The sequence below is a fragment of the Eutrigla gurnardus genome (assembly GCF_963514095.1).
Source record: "Eutrigla gurnardus genome assembly, chromosome: 13".
Lineage (NCBI taxonomy): Eukaryota > Metazoa > Chordata > Actinopteri > Perciformes > Triglidae > Eutrigla > Eutrigla gurnardus.
The window spans coordinates 19,433,664-19,456,200 of record NC_139936.1 but is presented as its reverse complement, the minus strand read 5'-3'; the positions used below and the strand labels follow the sequence as shown (position 1 = coordinate 19,456,200).

The 22,537-nt window shown below is 42.1% G+C and overlaps 1 protein-coding gene across 1 annotated transcript in view; it reads left to right on the top strand.

The window, feature by feature from the left end:
- smarca2 (SWI/SNF related BAF chromatin remodeling complex subunit ATPase 2) overlaps window positions 1-9,642 on the top strand; it is a 41,627-nt gene extending 31,985 nt beyond the window's left edge. The window contains exons 29-34 of the mRNA XM_084024341.1: window positions 322-545; window positions 3,111-3,216; window positions 3,329-3,430; window positions 4,666-4,792; window positions 5,414-5,547; window positions 7,801-9,642. Of these exons, the coding sequence (XP_083880467.1) occupies window positions 322-545; window positions 3,111-3,216; window positions 3,329-3,430; window positions 4,666-4,792; window positions 5,414-5,547; window positions 7,801-7,830 (723 nt within the window). The 3' untranslated portion in view covers window positions 7,831-9,642. The remainder of the gene's footprint in view (window positions 1-321; window positions 546-3,110; window positions 3,217-3,328; window positions 3,431-4,665; window positions 4,793-5,413; window positions 5,548-7,800) is intronic.
- Window positions 9,643-22,537: the final 12,895 nt, after the last annotated feature.

Genomic DNA, 22,537 nt, shown 5'->3' with positions numbered 1-22,537 from the left:
TAGATTTAATGCAAAAGTGTATTTTAGCCTGATGCTAGTAGCTACCAGTAACTCACATGAAATACACTGTGGCACACTCCCCCGGAGCGACTCCTCAGACACATCCATGTAATTGACATTGTCATTCAGGTGTTTCAGGGGAAACAACAATAGAACAAAGAACCATTGAAACCATGGTGAAAGTATGTTGGAAGCTTCAGCTGTAGTTCAAAGAGGCTCTCATTAAAATAACTCACATGTGTAGAGACCTGTAGGCACTGCCGAAGAAATGCTAAGGAACATATCTACGAGGAATTGAAGCGAGTCTCCTTTCAATTCCAGGCCGTTGAGGATGGAAACCTGGAGGAGATGGAGGAGGAGATCCGGCTGAAAAAGCGCAAACGCAAGAGACGCCAGGACAAGGACTCGTCGAGCAGAGACGACGGGGGCTCCAAGGCCAAGAAGAAACGTGGGCGTCCACCTACTGAGAAACACTCCCCCAACCCCCCCAAACTCACCAAGCAAATGAACACCATCATTGATACAGTCATCAACTACAGAGATGGGTAAGCAGCAGATTTATTTACATGTACATATTTACATTTTATTTCACACTAGGCGCAACCACATGCTTTTAGGTCAATTTAAGAGTTATGGCTGCTCCATCAACAAATGACACTTTGAAATAAAAAGTAAAGTAAAAGCCACAAGCCTTTGAACTATTTTCTTTTCTTAAATCTTGTTCATCTTCTGAGCAGAATGCTGACAAAGGGCAGACTTGGTGAAAGAAGTTCTCCTGACTCAAACTCCATTTTTATCATGTCATGTGTTTCAGATTTTTATTACTTGCATTACTTGCTTACAAGCATTTCTTCAGATTAGAACATGGAGTTTTCATGACTCCAATCATAAACCAACAAGCAAGTCCTGTGGGTTTTAATTAGCTGGTCCGCACAACACTTTCATGTATAATATACGGCTTCTTTCTAGCCTCCAGTCTGATGTTACTTCTTCACAAACAGTTTTTGATCGATTCCAGACTATAGTTTTCAGGAGTTATTTCAACACTGACAGAAAACCTTCATATGTCAAAGTGGCGGTTATCGACTGTGATGAACCCAAACATCTCAGCTTTCTTTGTCGGTGTTAAATTGTTCAGTTTGATTAATCTAAAGACCTTGGGACACAGAGTAGAGACCACACAGAAGGAGGCCTATTACAGCCAGTTGTGTTGTAACTTGGGTCCTTGTTGTGATGGACCTTTGTCCCCTGTGCACCTGAAGCACCTGAACCAGTACATGAGCTGACTCAGAAGCTTTAGTATAGTTGGAACATATTTGTACTGTAAACTGTGGGGGAAGATCCTCTGTAGTTCTTGTTATTGTTCATCTATAAGAATAAAGTGCAAAAAGTAGCTCCATGCGTGAGAGTGTAGATCACACTTTGATTATCCAAAGGAAAGTTCAGATTCCTGGTAAGCTGGGCAAAACGAACAGACATCAGTCTGATCTTTGGAAACAGGTCACAGGAAACAGTTTGTTTGTGTACATATTTGTGTGGTCCTTCCTGTTGTGTCAGCATTTTACCTTTTTTCTTTGCTCATCTGCAAAATCCTTAATGTGTGTTACTGTAAAATTCACCCATGCATGATTCAACATGTGCATTTTTGTTCACATCACGCAAATATGTGCTGGCTGACTATGCAGAAGCTTTTTTCTCCAGGAAAACTTGCCTTTCCAGAAGTCAAATTCTTTCCTCTCCTAGTTGATGTTGTTCATCCCAGAGCATCTCAATCATAGCTCTGGCTCTCCCCTCACTTTGCTAGACTTGGACACATTTTGGAATTTCCACGCACTCAAGTTGCAATGCCGTTTCTCCATAAAACAAACTGAACCTCCGAAGTCAAACACGAGTGCAACCTAAATTTGATTTGGAGCTTCCTGGAAGTTAATAAACCGAGACAACAGTTTACACAGTGGATCCAAGCTTACAGCGCAGCGGGGGGATTGAACAGTATCCAAGTCATCTGGGATCAGTAGCCTTGGGATCAGACTGACCTACCTTTAGGTGGTACTCCGGACTTACAGGGATAGAAGTGGGGTTTTATGAGGGACTTACCCGTAGTCCGTGTATTACCTGCAGTAGATGGCGGTCGGCACGCCCCTAGGTTGACGGGGGCAGCAGCAAAACGTATTTTAGCCACCTAAAAAACTCAGTTTAACTTACAGTCAGACAGCCTTTCTGAAGCCAATATATCTATCTCTCTTCAAAGCCACCAGACATGGTACCGCCATGTAGATGCCAACAACGATTCATCCATCATGGCTGAAATAACCAAGGAGGAAATTGTACAACTCTTGATAGGCTGCGTCGGCAATCTTGCGTATTTGCCACATTCTTGTCATTTGCTGCCTGGCATGAAATGGGGGGGTTTTAGCTCAGGAGGTAGAGCAGATGGCTGGCAACCGCAAGATTGCCGGTTTGATCCCCGGCTCCTCCTAGCTGAGTGCCTGGTGTCCCTGAGCAAGACACCTTACCTTAATTGCTCCTGACGAGCTGGCTGTCGCCCTGCGTGGTTGACTCCGCCGTCGGTGTGTGAATGGGTGAATGTCAGTAATTGTTGAGAAAAGCGCTATATAAATTAAATTAATTCCCGTCTTTGCATCGATTCTCCTGGGTCAAAAACTTTGCTTCACGTTTTGCATGAACACAACATGAGGCTGCAGGGATCAATTGTTTTGCAAAAGATAGCTGGAGATGCATACTGCAGCTTTACAACCCACCTTTTCATTTATCAATTACGTCTTGAAAACTGCACCGTGTTAATTAATTTTGCAGAAGTCTCTGGCTACTCGGTGTTGAATCTTTGTTGCCCCCTAGTGGTCGTATCATAAAGACGTGTTTGACATGGGACATGTTGTGCTTGTTTAGCTGTATTTTCTTGGTAGTTGATGAGCGGCTGAGGCCCAGAAGTGGAACGGTCTTAATAATAACACAACATTAATGTTTGATCTTATACTGTAGTGTATTTAAGATCACGTCCTGGAGATTTACCTTCTTAAGTCATGATCTGCTTGTAAACAGGGTATTTAATCATTTCATAATGATGTGAACTGTTCTTTTGTTACCAGGTCAGGAAGACAACTAAGTGAGGTCTTTGTCCAGTTACCATCCAGGAAGGAGCTTCCAGAATATTACGAGCTGATCAGGAAACCTGTGGACTTCAAAAAGATCAAGGTGTGTTAACTATGAACCAGCTGTCAATATACTATGATATTAAATATCATAAGTGGAGTCAAAGAATAGAAGAAGAAATCTGATATGTGTGGTGTTTTTGTCCCGTCGACAGGATCGTGTGAGAAGCCATAAATACAGGGGTGTCGGAGACCTGGAGAGGGACGTGATGCTGCTCTGTCACAACGCTCAGACCTTCAACCTGGAGGGATCCCAGGTCAGACCCACCTCTCACCCCCCCATGTGGAACCAGAGTGTCTCTAATTGCCTTCCACTTATTAAACTTTCTTTTTATTTGTGTGCTGAGGTAGTTCTGAGTAGCACCACTCACTCTATTATCTCTATCTCACACAATTTTTCCTCTCTGCGTTAAGTCTCCACGTTGCTTGTTATCTGGCCGATGGCGGTAGGGTCACCTGCGAACTTCATGATGTGGGTAGCAGTCGTGGGTGTACAGCATGAACAGGAAGGGGGCCGAGCAGCACACTAGAGTGGAGGAGGGGGATGCTGCCGATCTGAACTGCCTGGGTCTGTTTGTGACGAAGTCTAATAAGCAGTTGCAGAGTGAGGTACTTGAGCCCAGTTTCAGGGGGGAGATGGTGTTGAATGCTGAGCTGGAATCAACAAACAATTTTCTGGTGTAGGTGTTGTTATTTCCGAGAGTGCTAAGTGGAGTTCAGCATCCTCTGTGGATCTGTTGGCTCTGTATCAAACTGGTGAGGCTCCAGGCCGGCTGGGATCTTGTTTTTTGATGTGCTGTAGAACCAGTTTCTCACAGCACTTCATCGAAATGGGGCCGAGTGCTACAGGGCAGCAGTCATTTACATTGGACAGCGGAGATGTTATCAGACCCAGCAGCTTGATTCACAATCACAAGACATTTGAAGGCTATGGGAACTTATAGTGGTAGACCATATAGATTTTTCTCTCATTGTAGGGACAAACATTTAGTTAATTGAAAAACATAAGTGCTTACACACGATTTGACACCCATATATTCTAATGTTTGTTTTTGTTATTTTGAGGGAAGGCTTGGCTTTGTCCTTAATGCCGTTTTCTTCTTTTTAACGCTTGTGTTTTCCAAGAGGTGTCAGCCGGTAATTCATTATACCAACGCAAAGAGGCAGACGGGAAAAAGAGCCAAGTTTCTCTGGCCGGAGAACTCTTTTATTGCTTTTATTTAAGGACCAGGTCTATATTTCATTTATACATTTTGAATTGCCACTTCGTGGATAATGAATGCTTCTTACTCTATTTGTAACCCCCTACCCACCAGTTTTACTCTCCTGCAATTGATCTCCATTAATACTTAATCTCTTCCCTTTTATTATCCCTTAGGCATCTGCCTGTTTTCCAGCAGGCCTCTCTCTCCCATGTCCCCACTAATACATGTCATTCACACTCTTCGAGGAACTGATTATATTATACCCCCCACCTCCCTCCCTCCCACAGATATACGAGGACTCTATTGTCCTTCAGTCAGTGTTCAAGAGTGCCAGGCAGAAGATTGCCAAGGATGAAGAGAGTGAAGATGACAGCGATGACGATGATGACGACGAGGATGAGTCAGAGGCCGAGGGTAAGACGCACTATTTCTACACTTGAATATAAACACAGTAACACACACTGTCATTTAAATTCTATAAACCCAGTCAATGGCGCTCTGGTTTAAGGTTCACATTGCCACCGATCCACTGGGAGCACCATCGACGATGTCGACTTGAAACTGTAGCACAGAAGACGAATTGTATTATAATATGATGTAAAAGACAGGATAGGAAAGCAATAATACTAGACTACTTGAACATTTTAATTCTAAAGGTCGACTCAATCTGTGTTGTTTTGGGAGTTTTCAAATGGACCAACAACTCAGAGACATAGGCTACCAAAATTATAAGCTAATCAATTGAGTATTAATATGAATGCTAGCTCTAGTTGAGTTATCCACACGCACACAGGTGTTTTTGTCAATGCAGCTTGTAATACACATTTTGGGTATTTTACGCATAAATCTAAAAAAAATGTAGAATCTTTAAATAAAAATACTTTGATCGAAAGTTACAGACGATACCAAGTTTTCTCTGAGCCTAAATGTTGGTATAACCTTAATCGTAACAGTGTTTTCTGACTAAGCTGAACTCACAGTCGTGTGAAGGACTTTAAATCCCTCCTACTTCCTTCTTGTGCTTCCTTCATTAAGCCAAGTCTGTGCGAGTTAAGATCAAGCTGAGTAAGGAGGCGCGCAGCCACGATAAAGGCAAGAAGAGGCAAAGCCGAGGGAAGGCCAAGCCGGTGGTCAGCGACGACGACAGCGACGACGACCTGGATGACAATGTAGGTCAACCCACTCACTTGCATTTCACTCTGTTTTTAGTCGGTCTTTGAGAGAATGGGACCGGCAATGGTGAAACTATTGCCTGTTGTTTTGTTGCTCATGGTGTGCATGTAGCATCAGACTCCCTCCAGAAGTGGAACAAAGTCTGATTAGGATCTAAGAAATAAACACAGAAGTATAAATTCAGTTTTAGAGCATGACAAATACATTTTGGATATGCTATCTTAATATTAAATATATATTTATCAGACAGTTTCCCCCCTTTATTACTGAGCAGAAGTTGTCAGCTGGAGGCTTGTTTTTTATTCCTCCTAATAGTGATACTAAACTGCAGGGTGTTTGAGGTTAATGTAAAGTGTCTTCACCAGAGGGAGGCCAAAAGCCACGTACCGTAGATGACCAAATAATCGCCCGCGTGCAAATACGTTCCTGTGCTCTAATAGCCGCCGGGGTCCGACCTCATTTGGCATAATAAACGCCGGTTCAATTAAACGCCCGGGCGATTAAGTGTTTACCATAGTCTTGCACAGAAAACAAAAGTTTTTTTTTAACAGCACTTCACCGGCTCTCACCTCTTCTGTCAGTCAGCCCCTCCTCTCGCGCTCTCTCTCTCTCTCTCTCGCATGCAGGCGCGCACACACACACACACACACAGACACACAAACACAGGCGCGCTAGACTGAGGGATATAGGGATATAGATAAATGCGCTAATGTACAGTGTTGAAATTACCGCGATCGACCCCCCCTTCCGTTATCATTCATAACACTGCTCTGATCAGCTCCCTGTGTCGCGGTAACACAGACAAACTGTCTTTGTATTTATTGTCTGATGTCAATAAAGATGCGTCGGGGGGAAAAAGTAGTTTTGTTCCAGTGGTGCTATGGTGAGCTCCTTGTTCTTTGCATGATGGTCTGGTGCTGCTCATTGCAAAAATAAATTGTAGCCTGTTGCAAATACGCGCCTGGTTCTTATAAACGCCTGGGCTCCAAGTCGATTTAGCATATTAAACGCCCGGGCTACTAAATGGTCATCTACGGTAACTCAATGAATACAAATGTAGTGAGCGATTTTGTCACTTGTCTGGCCGAAGGTTGTGGCCGTCTTTGTGTGCAGCGAGCTCAAAGATGAGTGTCTTTAACCACAGATTTAAAACTTCTGAACTTCTCCTGAACTTCTCCTTAAAGACAGAGTTGAGAGTGAGTCACTGCAAGGGAGTTGAAGTATGTCAGGGTCTACTGTTCACGAGCGGGGATAAAATAGAGCGTGAGATGATTCAGCGCTGTGTCAGCAGTGATGCAGATGTGGTAGCGGATCGTTGTGCTGCAGAGGAGCTTCGTCAGAAGGCAAAGGCCCTGACGTACCAGTCCATCTACGTTCCAACCTTCACCTTTCATTATTGACTAAAGAATGAGACTGTGGACACAAGCAGGTTCCTTCGTCCGTTCCCTGAAGTCTGGCCTCACATTACTCAACCAGACATGCAGGAGAGGCGGGGCAGCTTTCTCCATGTATGCACCATAAACGTCTCATCCATCATGGCAGAAGTCCCATATACGCCGTCCGGTCTGGCTCATAAGATCACCCAGAGGTGCTCGGTGAATTTCACTCAGCTGTATTCACTGTATAGCAATACATCCCGTAAAAAAAACCCCAACATAATGATGCCGATTTGTCATGGAAAATTTCTCGCTCGAGTATTTAAATTTTTGCGCAAATGATGCAAATTTGACACATTTGTCTAATTCGGCCCGCATCCATTTGCATTTTTGCTTTGACTTTGTATGCAATCCCACAGCATTAGGGATTAGGGATGGGGTGGAAGCTTTTCCATTGGAGGCCAGCTGAGGAGGTGCAAGCATCTGATTCAGAGCATTCCTCCACGCCTCCCTTTAGAGAGATTCCAGGCCTTCCAACTGGTGAGAGGTACCGAGGTAAACCCAGAACACACTGGGAAAACGATACACCTCGTCTGGCCTGTGAATCTGGCAGAATGGAAAACGTCGCTGGGGGGAGGGATGTCGAGAAAACCTCTGCTCAGCGGAAAAGATAATGGATGAATGGAACTTTCCTCCCTTTTTTTATCAGCTTCTAATCAGAGACAGAGAGAGGCCACGTTTCTTCTGGAAAAATTGATGTAGACCGTTGATGAAATGGGGTTTGATGGTCAGCGTTGTCCTCTCTCATCTGCCTCTTTGTCAGCCTTTAAATCTCCCTCTCTCTTAATGCCTATCATCTCTTTCCTTCTGCAGGATCAGTCAGAGAAGAGCGACGATGACTGAGGACGAGAGGATAATGGTTTCTAGCACTTAAAAACAATAAGGACAATATCTTCCATCACTGTTGTTCAGGTTCATATTCTGTATTTTTTTTTTTCATTTTTAATTCATTTGTCCTCTTTGTCTCTCTGTCGTGTGTTTTGTCCCTCCTTCTCATACAAGCTTGAAAACGTATTAGTAATAATCGATAAGCTACAGCAATACCAATCTGCTTATATTCCTGTTTTTAAGACAATTTTTTAGTATATTTTTTAACTCTGTGCTTCAAAAGCTGATTTGAATGCTGTATGGGAAAAAAGGAAGAAAAGACAAAAAGATTTGGTCATGCAATATACGTGCATTTGCTTGATTTGTACTTGCTTGCTTGCACTTTTAGAAAAGGAAATATTAATATCAAAATTTTAAAAAAATGAAATAAACAAAAATGTAATTTGGAGAACCACTGGCGGTTAAAAATAAGGCAATCAAGTTTTTAATTTTACGTCTTTTTATGTTTCACGTTGTGCAGTGCCAAATGTTAGAGCCATTGATTGTTCGCTAAACCCCTCCCTCATTCGAGTGATTGTACAGTCATAGCTTAGCAACAGTAACTAGGCACAGCAGGCCTATCAAGACGAGCTGTAACTTTCTTCACATTTAGGAGAAATATTAATTGAAGTAGTTTCAGCTGATGTGATAATTGCCATTTTAACCAGTTCATTCGCCGTCGCCGTATTGAAAGGCAACAGAAATGCTGCTGAGGTTATGATCTTGTATAACAGCTTAAAGTTAATTACACAACAGGATTTTGAGAGTGTTAACAGTTTATTGAAATGCATATTCAAGACCAGCAAGAAATAAGAAGCTTTCTTTTATCTGAAATAAAGGACCTCGTTATTTAAAATATACTTTTGAAATTAAGTGTGCTAGTTTTCATTGAGAAATATGGGAATTAAAAGCTTGAAAGATATAGCAACCTTAACCACGAGGGGCGGGGCTTAGCGAACATTCAATTATGAGATTTCAAGAGTGTAAACTATTTCTTAAGTCTATAAATATATTCCATATGTATCTTACAGTCAGCACAATACAATGTTGGTTGTTGCTCTACACTTAGAAATCCCTTTGAGGTGGCCATAAATGCTGAATGCTTTTATTTTTTATTTTTTTTACTGCTTTTATTCAACGTAACCTTACATGATGTAGGCAGCCAATTGTTAAGGGCATGTGTTTAACGTATCCTTTCCTCTAATGCCTTTAAGTTGCCGAGGGGAAGCAATGGATTTAGTTTTTTGAGTTTGTAATTCTCTCCCTCAGAAAGGAGTTTGGTCTATTTCAATTGAGAAACTGGTAAAATAAAACAAGCCTCGATCGTAGCTAAACGTGGCTTTTTAAAAATCTGAAAACATCCGATTGCAAACGGATGGTAACAAACTAAATCTTAGCTGGATTTTTACAGACTATTAAAAACACTTACCAACAGACAATATTACAAAGAAAAGTATGATGGGACTAAAAAAATAAAAAAAATAACTTGAATTACATTGAATATCCCAGTATATTTTAAACAATGTATTGATTTGTGATTTATTTGGATTGAGGTGTTTGTGATCGTATTAGTTTCATGTCCTCATTTTATTAGCTTATATGTCATTTGTAGCATGAACTCCTTTGGCAATATACTGTATACATGCAGATATATCTCTTTTTTTTGTTTGTGTAATGTGCTTGCCGACTCCATAAGTGTGACTTAATCTTTGCTTTCTTTGCACAGTGTCTTCGTGGTTGTATCTCATAGCCCAGGGCAAATAAAATCTCACCGATTTTCAGCACACACACAGAAATGCGTTCTGTTCTTTTGTTGTTCCTTTTCTCTACCTTCAGTAGTGTTTGTGTAGCAGGTGTCACAATACGTTCTGTCTAGTCCCGCCCTACTGTGCTGTGATTGGCTACTGTCTCATTTTGCTCAATGAAACCCAAAACCATGATAATTTCCTAAACCTAACCAAGTATGTTTGTTGCCTAACCTTAAAAAGGAGATTTCTGGCAGAGGCAACTTCTCCCTCCCTCGCATTGTGTAACCAGTGTAGTATGAAAGGGGAATTAGTTAGCTAGCTAGCTAATTATCTAGCCAGACCCTAAATGAGTCAAATGAAACAATTTAGTGCTTCATCCACAATCTGTTGTTGCAGCGCATTGCTGTGCTTTCCTACGCTAAGGGATAACTGTGTTCGGCTCATGTTTTCTAACTAGTGTAGCATGAAAGCAGCTAGCCAGCCACTGAATTACTTGAATTTAATTTACACCAAAGACCCTTGTAACGGCGTAGGAAAGCACATTGCCGTCGCCAGATAAGAGACAACTTTGTTTGGCTCATTTTCTGTAACCAGTGTAGCATGAAAGCATGGTGGAATTGGTACGCTAGCTGGCTGACTGGCCAGCCGCTAAATGAGTGATATTTAATTTACACTACAGCCTCTTGTCCAGGATTTCGTCACAGCATTTTGCCAGATAATACGCCAAATCACAGCACAGTGGGATGTGACTTCTAATGACAAGTGTAGTACCTAATTCCTTTGTCGTTGCAACTGAAATACCAGTTTAGTCTAGTGCAGGTGAGAGTTGGCAATGAAATGCCAGTAGACATAATATCCGAATCTGAAGATCTTTTAATGCTGCAGCATGAGCCATCCCCAGTGCGACACAGGAATGACTGAAGAGTCACTCTTTCTATGGGCACTTATAATGCAGTTGAATTTACATATAGGTCCGACATCCTGCAGCCCCCGTTCCAGGTGTCCCCAGATGTTGTCTTTGATCAAAGGGTCATTGCCTTATCCTGCATCAATGGGCTTGTTTGGTGACACCCCTGGTGGCAAATGGTCCTGCAATACGCATTGAGGACAAACAGCCATTTGCCCACAGAAATACATGATTAAATAGGAATTTCCCTCACACCTTTCAACAATATTTGGAAGATTATTTGAGCTGTGAATCTTCACAAAATGAAAAGGAAATAAATATCTCCATTTTTACTTGCTTTTTTGCTTCCTGGTGCACAATGATAATCACATCCTTACAGAGGTGACGGCACAGTTACAGAAAGTTCTGTTTCTCTTGCCCTGAGACAATCTGCAGTGTATTCCACACAGTCTTTTATTTTTACTGTACATCTTCATGTAATTCCTGGGAGAAGATCACAGATGAGAGATTCCTATGCAACCTCCCACTGATATATTTCAAAACTACATTAAATGAAGAAAAGTAAAAGTTTCACTTTTATCCTTCCAACATAGTCGTCAACTGTTTGCCCCATTTTTTAAAGTTAAACTGGTGTGTTAAAATACCTGCATTTGTAATGCATAAATTTCCCCACTGCATCTCTAACTGACCTCCAGATCTCTGCCACCATATATCCACCCTTATATTTGGGGGTAATTTTTTGGTATTTCCATTATTCAAATGTTTAGATGGTTTCAATACAACTCTACATGCCGTATTGCCAGCCCTCCTAAATTCCTTGCTGTGTATCACTGAAGAATGGTTGTTCTATATTTCTTCCATTTCCACAGAAAGTCTCTAATTAGCTGATTAAAATGTTGAAAATCCTTGGAGGAATGTTGCACCATCATGCAGTTAATAATGATAATTTATGTGAGGTGCAACTACCTCTACTACTATATTTTGCTCATCTTCCCCCATAAACGGAGATGTATTTGTCTCATTTAGTTTTAATCTTTTTGAAGTAGATGAGTTATGAGTCTGCACAAACTTCTATCCAAAGGTGTCTGAGATGTTCCCTGATGACAAGTTCTTGACACTGACATTACCTCGGATTTGCACCTCTAACCCCAGCACTATTTGGGTCTGCTCTCATAGCGACTGCAAGTGGTTCAAGAAATAGCCTGAATAATGATGGAGGGAGTAGGTCTCCCTGCTTTGCCCCCCAGGACAGCTGAAAGAATGTATGTATATATATATACATATATACTGTATACATATATATGAACAATTTTGACCAATTAAAGGAGCAGTGTGTAGGATTTAGTGTCTTCTAGTGGTGAGGTTGCAGATTGTAACCAACGTAAACACCAAGGATATATTTTTTTAAATGAGAGAAGCATTTCGATTTCATTCTGACTATAAATACTTGCCCTTTCCTTTATCCGTACTTGTTTCTCTGGATATTTGTCCCGTACGACGTTTAAAGGCATGTAAACGGTGCAGCTCAAACACTGGAGGGCGGAAGCCAGGCCGTCGTACTGTACAGCTGGCCGGACCCTCACACTCCGCAGCACATCAAAACAGCTTTACTTTTTGTATTCCTGCCATTTTAAACAGAGCTTGACTAAGCCAATTCCCTCTGAAGAATGACCATCCATCGCCCCCTCGTCTTTCTCTCTTTTTTTTATCTCCCTCTTTGAAGTGCCGAGCTGTTGGGATAGACTTGAGCCCAGGAAGAGAGGGGCAAATTGGATGTTAATCCTTGTCCGAGTGCCAGAGATGTCAGCTGGAAAAAGTCAGGTGCTGGTGCGATTTGTGCTATTCCTCTGTAGCTTTTGTCCTCCATCATCACATTCTCCCAAGCAGCAGACACTGGTCCCTCCAATCGCAAACAGATTCAGGGAATTTTCCTTCCTGGTGGCTCATGAATGGCGGTTTGAAAGGGCCAGGTGCTCTCTGTTATTAGTTGATGTGGCGTTCGCATTCAACAATTCCCGACGGGCCCGATCGATGCTAACTCTTGCACAACTTAAAAGGAAGCGCAGGAAAAGGCCTTTGTCTCCCTTCGGATTCCGGGGTTCACTATCAGTTTAACGCATGATCGAGGAAAAGCTCTTTTTTTTTTGCGGTGCCGAGTCCTTTTAAGCTGAGAGCAGTGGTGGAATGTAATGAAGTAAATGTACTCAGCTGTACTCTCGGTACAGATGTGTGGTTCATGTACTTTACTTGGGTATATTCTTTTCATGGTACTTTATACTTATACTCAACCAGATATCAGATTGTATTTTTGACTTTGCTTCAAGTGAAGTAGTGAACATTTTTGCAAACAAAACATGATTTAGTTCAACAGGTCATTGATTAAAAAAACAACAACAAGTAATCGGCATCTTTACACATCCTTTAAATAGTTTTTCATGCAAAATGTTTCCATGGTTCAAGTTTAACAAATAATTTTCTATTTCCTTTAAATTATTTTTAATTTATAGTAGAGATGAGCTTCCTGTGCAGCGGCAACTCACTCCATGTTTAGCATGTTAGCATGCTAGCTCTATTCAGCTGTATTTTTGAACTGATAATGGCACTAGATGAAAATTGTAGTGATTTAAGGAAGGAAGGAAATTACATGTTGGTATGAAATAAAGGAGGATATAAATGAGAAAATGTACAATAACTGAAAAATGAATGTACCCCTTTGAGATAACAACAAATACTTACCATGACTTTACAGTGATTTACATCATCTGGTTCAAATGCTGCTCGTGTCCCTGTCATGCTTCCTCTCCAGTTTCACACCAGTCCTGGCAATTATTATTATTTATTTTTTTTTTATTACAAAAATCTTGTTAGATTTAAAGATAGAGACCTTGCTTTAATATTTATTAACATAATAATATTATTATTAATAATAATAAACCCAGACAATTCAATAGCATAACTGTGCCAGAATTAATAAAACATTTTTTTTTTAAGATTTGAGAAATTATTTAAAAACAAATCAACCTTGTGTTATTGCTTCTCTAACTTTACAACTAGTACTGTGCTCTCCTATAATAGTTTCCCCACTTCTCTCCCTGTACTGCTACTATTATTTATAGCTCTCATTAGTGCTCTAACCGGCACATTTACAGCTACAAATTACACTGGGTGGCCACCTGCTGGCAACAGAAACAAGTTGGTTTTCAAGGTATTGAGTTAGAAATACATGTATATAATTCTGCTTTAATGCATGAAATAAAGTGTCCTACTGATATCCATGACTATCATACAATTGAATGATTCAATGGCTGGATAATCGATTTAAAACAGTTTTCGAGAACAAACTGATGCGGCTGCGCGAGTTGAAACCGTTGATTGCCGGCCTCTCAGGTGCAATCTGATTGGTTGTTTGCCGCTGTGTCGTCATAGACTTGTAGCTAGTTAGCAGACACTAGTGTTTATTTAACAGAACATCATGTGTATTATATTCTCTAAAATCCTGGCTTTCCTGCCCATTCCGTCGGGTATTTTTTTTTATAAACCAAACCTCTGGAAAAAAACGCTACATTTAAGGAGGAGCGGTTCTCCATAAAATATAGCTAATTTACCTGCTAGCTTGTCAGATGTTAGACGTTGGTTTTTTTTGCTTCCGGTGTGTATTTGGAGGGCTGGTGACGTTATCTGGTAAACGACAGGCTTTCGGGATCTCAAGCATCTTCCTGACGGGATTGGCGTACATGAAAGTAGCAGAACAACGCGGAGCTAGCAGTTGAGCAGCGAACCGAGGAGGAGGAGGACAGGTATGAGCTCTACCGGATTACCACCTGTCTTCTACTCTTTGGGAAATGTGTGAAGCTCATTATGTAAAAATGCTGCTATTTTCTGGCTTAGTTTGTTTAAACGGACCACTTTTTTCAACCTAAAACGCCACAGATCATAAACAATAATTTAGGGGCAAATAAAATGCATTTTATGTTTCATTTCCGTAACTTTCCCAGCCCACGGATTATGATTTAGCCAAAAGTTATTAGAGACCTCAATCCGTGTTTTTAAGGTGGTATGGTATTTAAAGGCTGCGCTAATTGAAGTAATTGAGCAGAAACTATATACATATTTTTTTTATACTAAAATACAACATTTTCAATTCTTACATTATTTACAGATTGTTTTTGAGTCATTCAAACAAGATTGTAAAATGGATTTTTAATATTGTTTTAATGGTTTAAAAGTACAAGGATAATTTATTGTCATTGTACAACAGAGTTGCACAACATAAACAGTTCCCTGTCCCATGTAGCTGCATAAGAAAATACAGACACAAAAAAACAGGTTTATATGGTGGAGGTTGGAGGATGAATTCAGGAGTCTCCCAGCCTGAAGCAAGAAGTCTGGTGCCAGGGCAACTGATCGGTAAGGCTTGACTCACTGTAGGAGGGTGAACAGGAACTGGCTGGGAGGGTTTTCTCTTCAACCAATATCACTCAGAAGATGTGCACTAATGATGTTCTGGACAGTTTCACTGCCCCGCTGTAGAACCCTCCTGTCTGGGCCGTGCACTTCCCATGCCAGTTTGTAATGTTTCCAGTCAGGATGCTTTCTATCGCTCCTCTGCAAAAGTTAACAAGAAGTTGGCACAGAAAGTTTCCTTAAGAAATACTGGGATGGAGGTTCGTGATGACAATGTCAGGTTGTTTGTGATGCTGATTCCCAGGATCTTAAAACTTTGAATTTGCTCCACCTCAGCTGATTAGCCTGAGTCTTCTTTAATCCATCTTCTTTTCCATCACCCGGACATTAGCTAGGAGCAGGTTGGCTGCTTGGCTGTTATCCTGACTCTCTTCCCTTTTTTCCGACAGTTGTTAGAACGCTTTCGATGGTGCCATCGGTCCGGCTGAGTGGTCGGAGGGTTATTCTAACATAACTAATCGTAAAGTCCACTTCTTTTTTTAAAACAGACGACAAGTAAATAAAGATGTTTGAAACTAAGTAAACTATTGTCTGCATCATATTTCTGTGTGCTTTTACAGAATACAGATGGCGAAATGATTAAAATCTTGATTTCCACATTGATATTTCAGCTTGCACTGTCTAATGAATACATTCAAAATAAACTAATCAATTTTCCCGGGGCAGAAAAGTTATGGTTATGAATCCAATATCCAATCTGATGAATAATACCAACATTAACTACGCATCAGAAATTGTGCTGCATGAAAGGAAACGCGAAGTGAAGCGTAATATTTTGTTGAACCCCTCTAATCTGGACGATTTCTCCAATGGACGTGATTATGTGAATTAAAATGGGGGAAAAGCCTGGCTGTCACTTTAGACGGGTCTCCTTGGAGCTTGAATAAGCCACACTGGCAGCAGTTGACAATATGAAAGCAAATTTGCATCTCTAGACAAACATTTAATTTACCGCTAAGAGCAGGAATAAATCCTCCAGTGAAAAGTGTCAGACAACAATGATTATTTTCACACTATTCAGGAACTGACACGCATAGTTGCTTATAATTTGTTTGAATTATTCACTTTTTTATTTATTTGTCCGAAAGAGTATTGAATTAATGTTAATGAATCGCAGTATGTTACACAAATCTAATGTAATGTAAGTAATGTTGTCATTATATATCGTAGGGCTTGACTTTTTGATGCTCAGTGATGGGCAGACACATTTTGGCCTGCACCAAAAATTAACTTTAAAAGTGTGTAAACATTTTGACGAGGAGACAGACCTAATTTTCACCTTTCTTTCCTTTAGATGAAACGTTCCAAAGTGGGTCCCATGCTGGTAGCGATCAGTTGGTCTGACAGTGACACTGAAGGCAAGTTATCAGAACTTGAGTTCTCACAAAAAAAGCTGTGGTATGCCGATCATCAGAACTGCATGCGTGTTGGACAGTTCTGGACAATAAACACCTGGTCTGATATTGTCCCTTATATATTACCAAACCTATTTCCCACAGTAACTTTTGATGAGTATTCCAGAACAACAAATGAAGCATGTTTTTTTCGTCTTAAGTGACTCAGGGAACAATATATATATTTTTAATTGGTCCAGTATTTAAGGAGAATGGTGCAGCCACTAAATTGAATGTATGCAATGTAAATGTATTGTACATTCATAGTAATCTGAGTGGCAAAAATAAGCACTTTTCCTACATTGACTGCTATTTTCTCTCTGAAATTGCTTTTTCCTAAAGCAGTGTGACTGTGTGGGCTCTATAGCAGCTCTAACATGTTGATGGAGTAGAGGTAGCAGGCGGTGGACAAATTAAGAACAAATGTTACTGGGACCATGACAGAATATTGTAGATCAATATTTGATATCCAGGAATTCAGGTTAGACACCGCTTTGGTCTTTCAGGCAACAAAAAGCTAATCCACCCAAGGATGTAATTTCCATTTTTCAAAATCCTTTTTCTCCTCATTTTAAATTTTCAGTCACTCCCTAAAATTTCCCAAAAAATATTTTCTTCTTACTGTCCAACTGTCGAAATCCAATTGAAGAAAAAGAGTTGGTGACAGATTTGTTGATACATCCATGTGAGCTTTAATTCTAAGCTTCTTGAGCAGCGGTGAGGGGTTTCTGGACTCAAGCCTGTTTCGGCCTCTCGGAACGGGCTGCTACCGTTGGACCTGCAGCCTGATGGCAGAGCTGCATGCACCCATCAGGGCTGACAATACTGCAAACTCATCTGCAGGGTTTTCAGGGGAACAAAGGATATTGAATTCAAAATTGCCCCCTTGCCCTCCACCCTCGTGGCATAACGTGCATTGTACACAGTACCACCATATGAGCTGGCTGCATCCATTCCATCGACATGGTGGGATGAAGTCACCATCTGTAGGCGTATGTTAGATAATTATGTCGTTTAGACGAGGGGGAGGAGCTATGTAACAAATCTGCAGCCGTGTTGTGGGGCGTGTTTGTGCGAGACTTTAATATCGACATGTATGAAACAGAGAACGTCTGTTCTGTTCTTTCAAGCTGAATCTCCGAGACTGTGATGTCCTCTGCTCCAGCAAGAGGTGACAGAGATGACGTCCGCAATACAACAAAGATGGCAGAAAGATGTACAGGACAGCTTCTTCAGACAATGCAGGTATGCAACATGGCAGTAGGGGTAACAGTTCGGTACGTTCCTCGGTATTTGGGTCACGTTTCAGTACATTTTTTGAGAAAAAAAAAACAGAAAGCAAAGAAAATGCTTCATTTTGAAAAGTCAACCGTTGCTATCAGGCCATGGTTCTTGCATTTAAAGTTAAGGCATTCAAATTCTGGCATAAACAATAAAAAACAAATAAGTCTGATTCTGCAGACCTCCATCATAAGACTGGACTGTAGCCTATACTTGTCACGTAATGGTACAGACACACCAACTCCGGCAACAGACGTCAAGTCAACGGATCCCATTCATTGTCTATGTAGAGCAGGAGCTCCGCATGATGAATAAAGCACGTCGAGTTGACTGCCCTGTCGCCGTATGTGAATTTGCATAAAGTTCGATAGATTGAACTTTATGCAAATGACGTCCGTCCAACGCAATGCCGCCGGCTCCAGAAACTTCGTTCAAACTATCAAACTAGGCAGTGTTGATCAAATATGAATCCAGATTCTGTTACTGCACTACACATTTCCCGCCTCAAATGTTTTCAGAAACATGCTTTAGCGTGTAGTTTAACTGTAAAATGAGATCGTTTGTGGCCCGGCCGCCATGTTGGAAACGGCAGAGCGAAACTCAAGTCCCGCCCACTTCGCAGGACGTCTATCCAATTGATCCAACTTGAACACAGAACTGCCCACTCGCCGGTTCGTTCGGCGGTCCGTTGCGTCCATATCAGTCGCTGCCGGAGTTGGTGTGTCTGTACCATTAGGGCCCTAGTTTCGTGGCGCAGCGCAGGGCGGCGCAGGGTGGCGGAGCCGGCGCAATGCAAGTTTCGACCCGCGCAGCCTTGCGCACGGTCAGTTTGGCAGTTTGGTGGATCGCCTGCGCCAAGATGGGTGTGGCGGCGCAGCAGGGGGAGGCGTCACAGATTCAGCTTGGCGTAGCGGAAGTTTCGTGGCAAAAAGCCTCACCGAGACTTCGCCGAAAGCCCGCCAGCTCCAACCTGGTCTACTTTCGGCGCAATTAAGGCGCAAGGCGCAAATAAAGTCCATTCATAATGCGCACACGTCACCGAGACCTCACAGGCAGGTTTCCACAGTTCCAGGCACATTTAAATGCAATAAATAATCACAACAAACACTATTTAATGCAACTAATTGAATCAACACGTGAATTTATATCTATTGTCCCGTCACATCTGACGTCAGATCAAAGGCGGATGGCACGCGTAACGGAAACTCAGCCTCTCGGACCAAAACATCTCCCTCTCTCTCTCCTGTTTTTTATAATACGGGCATTGTTATTATGATACGCGCGCACAGCGCGTGATGCGCGTGGTGGGAGCAGCGGCGCTGCTTCTGTCATCGGGTTGTCAAGTGACGGATCTTGCACTGAAGGTACGTGTCCACAGGCAGCGGTGTTTCCCCGCGTCCCATTCATGAAGGTACGTGTCCACAGGGGCAATTTTAAACGCGTGTGGACGCGCCGCTTCCCAGTATTGCACGCTTGGCAGGCTGCCACGAGAGGATGATTGACAGGCGCTCTCCTTTAAACAACCAATTTTTGCGAGCGTTCCCGAGGCGGCGAGTCGAGCCCGGCGCCTCTGATTAGCATAAATTAGATTCGACTTCAACTTTAGGCAAATGAGAAGCGGCCAACTCGCGCGCCGTCTCTCGACATTCGCCGCGACGCTACCAGAATGCATTGCACAGCTTTTCACATAGACAATGAATGGGACGCAGGGAAACACCGCTGCCTGTGGACATGCACCTTCCGGCTTGTTCAGGATGGTCTTGGCTTGACTTGACTTGACTTATCACGCCGACGAGAGCTGCAGGTGTCTGAGGGGGCGGGCTCTAAAAGAGACGGCAGCCAAACACCGTCAAGTCGGACAACAAGGTCAACGTGACTATAGTGCTCAAGCGATAGAACACAGCAGCAAACCAAAGAGGATATGTTATATATATATATATATATATATATATATATATATATATATATATATATATATTACACACACACACACACACACACACACACACACACACACACACACACACACACACACACACACACACAACGTAAGGCAGAATGTGGAAGGCATTCTTTTTTCCAGTATATTTGTATTAACCAGACCTCACATATAATAGGCCTACTCACAACACAATGCACAGAACTTTAGATCAAGCCATGACATCAAAGCGACCAAAATAAATCATCAAATCATTTCACCACAAGGTGGCCGCCGAGTGCGGACCTGAACACACGTCATTGAACTTTTAACCAATGAGAACCATTCCGCTGTAGCGGAGGTGTGGACAAGCCCGTTGCAGCCACCGTAGACCGCGCTGCCAAGCACTGCAAGAAGCGGCTCTTAAAAACATGTTCCCGCGATGTTTTGGGTCACGTGATATGGTCGCGACCCTGTGACGTCTTTGCAGTCGGCTGCTAAATCGGACACAATTCTAGCCATCATGCATCGCTTTCAACCCACAATACATCACGTTAGGTAGCGCGCTGCAGGCGGCTACATCAAGTCGAATTCGCCTATTGTCTATGTGAAAAGCCGTGCAATGCATTCTGGTAGCGTCGCGGCGAATGTCGAGAGACGGCGCGCGAGTTGGCCGCTCCTCATTTGCATAAAGTTGAAGTTGAATCTACTTTATGCTAATCAGAGGCGCTGGGCTCGACTCGCCGCCTCGGGAACGCTCGCGAAAATCTTCTGAACTGAATGTTGTCGATCTAAAATAAAGACAGATTCAGCAACTGCATAGCGGAAAGAGGAAAGAGGTAAAAAACTGATTAACTATCTATCACAAAATGAAATAATAATGAAAGCACAGTGCTTATAGTTGCGATGCTGATTTTGAGATGATAAAATCGCCCCTGTGGACACGTACCTTGAACCTCCCCTAACGCATTAAAGGAGAGGAGAGGAGCTCATTTGATTGGTGAAGATCTGAATCGGCTGTATTAATCCCAGTCCACGCCTCGTCTCCTCCTCGTCTCCCACTCAAGGTGCGTGTCCACAGGGGCGATTTTAAACGCGAGTGGACGCGCCGCTTCCCCAGTATTGCACGCTTGGTGGGCTGCCACTAGAGGATGATTGACAGGCGCTCTCCTCATACAATCACGTGCACACTTCATGGCTGCACCTGATTGGACGATCGCTTTCACAGCTGTCCTGTCTGCTCCGGAGTTCACGCAGACCAACATGGCAGCTCCTTTGGAAACTTTCTCTTATTTTACGAAAATAGTTCACCGAAAGGTGTTTCCGAAAACATTTTAAGCGAGAAATAAGCTAAGGCTCATGTGAACGATCCAATATTCAGTTTTTGTCACGTGAGCATGTGACGTTACCCGTTACCAGTTGTGTGAGTCAGTCAAAAATGGTCAATTCTGTGTGTAACGGTTTAATTAAAAAGAAGATGCAGTATAGCTATGCATTTTTTCCGTAAGGAGAGTAGAATGTTTGTTTCACAATTATGCAATACTATACTACTACTACTAATAATAATAATAATAACAATAACAATAATAATAATAAATAATAATAATAATAATAATTTAACTTAACTTTCTCACTGTGACAAATTAATAATACAACATGATACAACATGAATACAACATGATGCTGTAGCTGATATTTGAATTCCATAGGAATGGCCTTTAACCACTGTAGTGTATTTCACCGAGGATCAGTGTTAGACAGACTGACGGACAGTCCCACTAGGTTCGTGGTCTGAGAACAAGCTGGAGGAATCATCATCATGGTTGACAGGCTATGATTATGGCTGTCATCAACATGTTATGTTTTTGATTGTACCATCATTACATGTGAAACGACCGCCGCAAGATGCCATTAGCAGCATGCTGCTGACGCACAGCTGCTGGTTGTTTGCCATTATATCTTAAAAAAAAAAAAAAAAAGCCAAAATACAATGTAATGCTTCTCCACCTCAATCATTTGCCAGGCAATTTTCTCTGGGGTGATTATGCGGGTTGATCCCGCCTCTGGCTGTGGATGATTTAGATCTGAAATTAGTCCATTTCCTGTTGTAGCAACCGTTTACTATGGAAACAGTCAGATCATGCAAACAAGGAGGAAAAAGTTTTGTGCTGCAGACCATGACATCAATATATATATATATATTCAATATTTTCTATGTCTTTTTTTGCTTGTCGTTTTTTCCCATGAATATTTTCACACAGAACGTGAACAATTACGGGAGAGACAGGAGACGGGAGCCACTCCTTCCATTCTTACCTTTCATAATAAAAGCCCCAGAAATACAATATTCACAGGCATTCGCAAGTCATGTCTTCTCTTTGTCAGGCCTCCAGTGTGTAACGGCCTTTTAAAGTGCAGGGTGGATGAGAAAATCTGCAGCTGACCACGGGCCGAACTCCATCTGAGGACAAAGATTGTGTGACATGATCTTGTGACCTTGTGATGGTTTTTGTTGACTGATGTTTCCAAAGGTCCAGAACAAACTTTAGTCTGTTACAGAGGTTAACGAAAATAAAACAAAGGTGCCAGACCTCACTGAGTCGACATAAACAATGTCAAGTGGAGGTGACTGTCTGTTTAACCGGTACTTCTCACAGAGCATTTAAGAGCCTTTTTAACTGCTGACTCGGGTTCCATGTGCTGGAGCATCAGTTCTCTTCTTTGTACAAGTGTGTTGAAGGAGAACAGCCTATAATAGAGGTCATGTTCTACTCTATATCTCTGTGTGGATGCACAGACCGATAACAGTGGGAAGCACTCAGCGGGTTTGGTGGCTGAGGGCTCACCATCAAAGAGACGGCTGGTATTAGAGGCAGTAGGACGAGATGGTGAGCAGAGGAAGGCCTAGCGTGTGGACAGTGTTTCCCACACATTGACGAGACTATGCCGCACCGCACTATTTGGAAAATAT